The sequence below is a fragment of the Gavialis gangeticus genome, unplaced genomic scaffold (assembly GCF_001723915.1).
Source record: "Gavialis gangeticus isolate Ggan-Ray unplaced genomic scaffold, GavGan_comp1, whole genome shotgun sequence".
Classification (NCBI taxonomy): Eukaryota; Metazoa; Chordata; order Crocodylia; family Gavialidae; genus Gavialis; species Gavialis gangeticus.
In genome coordinates this window covers 45,569,832-45,573,952 of record NW_017728994.1, presented here as the reverse complement: position 1 = coordinate 45,573,952, position 4,121 = coordinate 45,569,832, and the positions used below count along the sequence as shown (strand labels likewise).

The 4,121-nt window shown below is 58.0% G+C and overlaps 1 protein-coding gene across 1 annotated transcript in view; it reads right to left on the bottom strand.

Annotated features, from left to right (window-relative positions):
• RRP12 (ribosomal RNA processing 12 homolog) overlaps positions 1–3,265 on the bottom strand; it is a 24,826-nt gene extending 21,561 nt beyond the window's left edge. Inside the window, exon 1 of the mRNA XM_019502136.1 lies at positions 3,180–3,265. Coding sequence (XP_019357681.1) covers positions 3,180–3,265 — 86 coding nt within the window. The remainder of the gene's footprint in view (positions 1–3,179) is intronic.
• Between the last annotated feature and the right edge of the window lie 856 nt (positions 3,266–4,121).

Genomic DNA, 4,121 nt, shown 5'->3' with positions numbered 1-4,121 from the left:
CGTCACAGCCTCTTCATTTATTATGAGAATGGGATGAGATACCGTACCGAAGGCTGTGCTAAAATCCAAGAAAACGACATCCACCTCCACTCCTGCATCCAAGCGTTTTGTGACCCGTTGTAGAGTGAAACCAGACCGGTCAGGCATGATCCACCTGCTATGAATCCAGGCTGGTTTCCCTGCTGCATTATTTTTCCTGCTGGACTCCCGCAGAGATGACCTGTCCAAGGCTGGAGGTGAGACTGACTGGCCTGTAACTACTCGGATCCTCCTTCCCCCCTTCTTGAAAACAGGGACCACGCTGGCCCTTTTCCAGTCCTCCGGGACCTGCCCCGAGCGCCCAAACAGCCGTGCCAGTGGCTCTGCTGTGACACCCGCCAATTCCTTCAGTGCCCTCGGGTGCAGCTTGCCCAGCCCTGCCGACTCGACAGGACCCTCCACCCACGTGCCTGCACCAAGTCAGCATCAACGGTTGGTGGGCTGGTGTCCCTCTGATGCCCATCTAAGAGCCCACTAGGAGACTTATCCTGAGCCCTGTTCAGGAACACTGAGGCAAAAAACTCATTGAAAAGGTCAGCCTTGTCCCCCCCGTCTGTCACCAATTGCTCCCCCTTGTTCAGTTGGGGTCCAAGAGAACTTGTTCCTCAGCATGGACACCAGGACCCTGTGGTGAAGACGGCGGCGTCTGCGTATCCAACGGCCGGGGGGGGGAGGCAGGACTCAGGACCATCTGCTCCCCCTGGCCCTGAGACCCCCCTCCTGCTGCTACCTCTGCCCCCGGGGACCCAAGCACACCCCAGCCTGGGGACCGTGACACCCACAGCCAGGGATGGGGTGGGCACGTGTCATACAGCTCGTTGACAGCGATGTTAGCATGGTCAGCAGCCATGGCCACCTCTTCTAAACCAAAGAGATGGACAGACAGACATGGGGTCGGTGCCGAAAGAATGGGGGGTGGGGGGCCAGTCACCTGCAGGGCTGGGAGATCTCTACCCCCCAGGCTGACTCCTGATCCTCGTCCCCCTCCCCAAGATGCCAGTTCATGTACCCTGCAGGGCAGCGGGGGCTAGGCCCCGATGCTGATCAGCTGGAGGCCCCCAAGCATCTCCCTGCAAGGAACCTCGTCTCCCCGAGGCTGTGACGCCAGCAGGCAGGACCACAGGTGGGATGGGCTGTGACAGGATGCCGGCGGGCACCGCAGTGGGGACACAGCGCTGCCTGATGCGCGGGGCGCTGCCTGTGAGAAGGGTCCTGGCCTGCCAGCTCCAGCAGTCCCGGGTCGGCACAGCCCAGCACGCAGCAGCGCTCGACACAGCCAGGGTTACACTTCCTACTGCCACCCCCAGGGCCAGGGGCAGCACCCTGGCACCAGGCCCCTTCCCTGCGGGGTCTTAATCCAGAGCGGCCTGAGCGACTGTTGCATTCGCACACCCAGGAACCCGTTCTGCCCCCGCCCAGGTTCACCCCCCAGACGGTAGCAGCAGGAGAGCCAGACCCCCATGCTGGGCTTTGCACCAGCCCTGGTCCCAGATATACCCTGCTCCAGCCCCCCTGCACCTGGGACCGGCCCTGGGGCTCCGTGCGCTGTGCAGCGGGCCTGGGGCAGGAGGGGAGTATGGAAATGGAGATGGGCGTGCAGTGCAAATTGTGTAACCAGTTTTTGTGGCTTAACTGTCATAGTGTGCTTTGGTCTGCCCAGTAAACCACAAGAGTCACTTGGCAGGGTGCTAGAGATACAGCTATATACATGTAACGACAGGCTGAGAGCCATGGGACTCCTCAGCCTGGAAAAGCGCAGGCTCAGGGGAGACCTGATAGCCCCCTATAAGTTTATCGGGGTGTTCACCAGGATCTGTTCACCAGAGCACCCCAAGGGATGATGAGGTTGAACGGTCATAAACTACTGCAAGGCTGTTTCAGGCTGGACATAAGGAAGAATTTCTTTACTGTCCAAGTCCCCAAGCCCTGCCACCAGAGGTGGCTCAAGCACCTACTTTGAACACCTTCAAGAGAAATTTGGATGTTTTTCTTGCTGGGATCCCGTGACCCCTGCTGACTTCCTGCCCTTGGGGCGGGGGGCTGGACTTGATCTTCTGAGGTCCCTTCCAGCCCTAATGTCCATGAAATATATTTGCAACCCCCCCTCCCCTCCCTGCTGAGGGGTAGCACTTCCACGAATGCCACGGTAGCAGCATATCCGCTCTGGGCAGGCCACTGCGGCCAAGAGCAGCCTTTGCATCACCTGCGCTTTCACCCTCCCTTCCTTCCTCTGTAATCTTCCACTGGGGAAGGGGAAGATGTGTTTGTCTACATCTGCTGCTGCCAGATGAGCAGAGTGGGGCATGGGCACCACGTGGATGGGAGACCCAGGCCATGCCACACGTTATGTACATGGTGCAGTTCATTGTTGAATCACAGGATAAATGCGGACTGACCACACGCGCAAAGTCAGGACCACAGATAAAAGTCTGTAAACCCCCCAGCTGTGAGAAGAGCCAAGTAAGGACACAGCGAGTGCTGCAAAACCTGCCACAGCCCCGGGGCTGGTTTCTCTCCAGGTGCAGGTGTCCGTGTGCGGTCATACGTGGAGCAGGTGCTGGCACAGGCCCAGCCTCCCCCATGGATGAGGCCTTGCCCAGAGCCAGGGGAAGAGAGGCAGACCCCCCCATGAGGCCAGTGCTAGGTCTGTTGAGGGTCACAGCTGTGCTCCCCAAAGGCCCCTGAGCCCAGGGAGCCCAGCGCCAGGCAGCCGGGCCTGGGCTCACAGCAGCTGCTCCAGCAGCCTGGGCGCCACGAGGGCCAGGCACCCAGTGCAGACCAGAGTCACACCTGACTGTACCGGAAAGGGTTTTGAAAAGTCTGGAGGGCACATAGTGCCTCCCTGACCCGCTGGAAGGCTTCCTCGGCCTCTGTTGTCCAGCTAATCCTATTTGGGGCTGAGTCCTTGGTAAGCTCGGACCGCGGGGATATGTCCAAAAGTCAAGGTATTAGATGGCGGTAGTAGTTGGCCAGCCCCAGAAAGAACCACGTTTGTTTTTTTGTTCAGGGCACATTATGAGCCCTTACGGCCTGCACCTCATCTATCAGTGGTTGTATCTTTCCCCCACTACTTGGAAGCCTTAATATGGAGTGTCCTCTTGCACATGTTTGGGGGGTTGGCAGTCAGGCCTGCAGCTTACAACTCTTCTGGCACTGCCGCCAGATGCTGCGTGTGTTCCTCCCAGGTCTCGGGGTACACTGCCACATCGTCGATGGGTGCAGCCATGTCTCCCCGATGAGGTGCCAATACCTTGGATCCATCAGGTGCTGGGACATTGCTTCTGCTCCGTGCAGGCCAAATGGCACCTGGACAAACTCTCAAAGCCTCTGTGGGGTGGCCAATGCTTCTCCTGGGCATCTGCTTCTAGGGGTGTTTGCCAGTATGGCTTTAAACTCTCTCCCCCACACATCCTGTCCAGCAAACCCTCCCCCATAACTATGGGGTAAGCATCAAGGCACCCTATGCTCTTTACTTTCTTAAAATCAATACAAACCTGCAAGGTCCCATCCTTTTTGGCGACCACGAGGATGGGGTTTCACCAGGCACTTCCAGATTCTTACTACCCCATCTGCTAGCATCCCTTCACATGGCTTTTTGGAGCTTTTGGGGGATCTGGCGCCAATGCTCCCCTATGATTTTTCCCAGTGGGGTCTCTATTCACTGTCCCCCTCAGTGCGTCATCCCCGGATAGGCTGAAAAGACCTTTCTGAATTGTTTCACCAGGTGGGCTGCTTCTTGCTGCTGCGCTCATGTCAGACCAGCTCCCAACCTGACGGGCCTTCCCAAGCCTTGTTTAGGCACTTCCAGACCAAACTCATCTGACTCCAGGCTGACGGCAACAAGCAGAATCCCCTGGCGTGGAGGCCGTGCAGTAGTTCAAAGGGCGAGTGCCCATGGGAGAGGGGCTGAGTCACACGTGGGTGGATGCAGGGTTGCTGGTTGTAGCCGTGTTAGTTCAAGGATGAAGGTAGGCAAGCTTCTTCTGGTAGCTGTGATCTCTTTTATTCGCCATGCTGCAGAGCAGGTGGAGCAGGCTGGGCCTCTGCCTTTGCTTCCAGGAGCTGCTAGTGACAAATCTGGT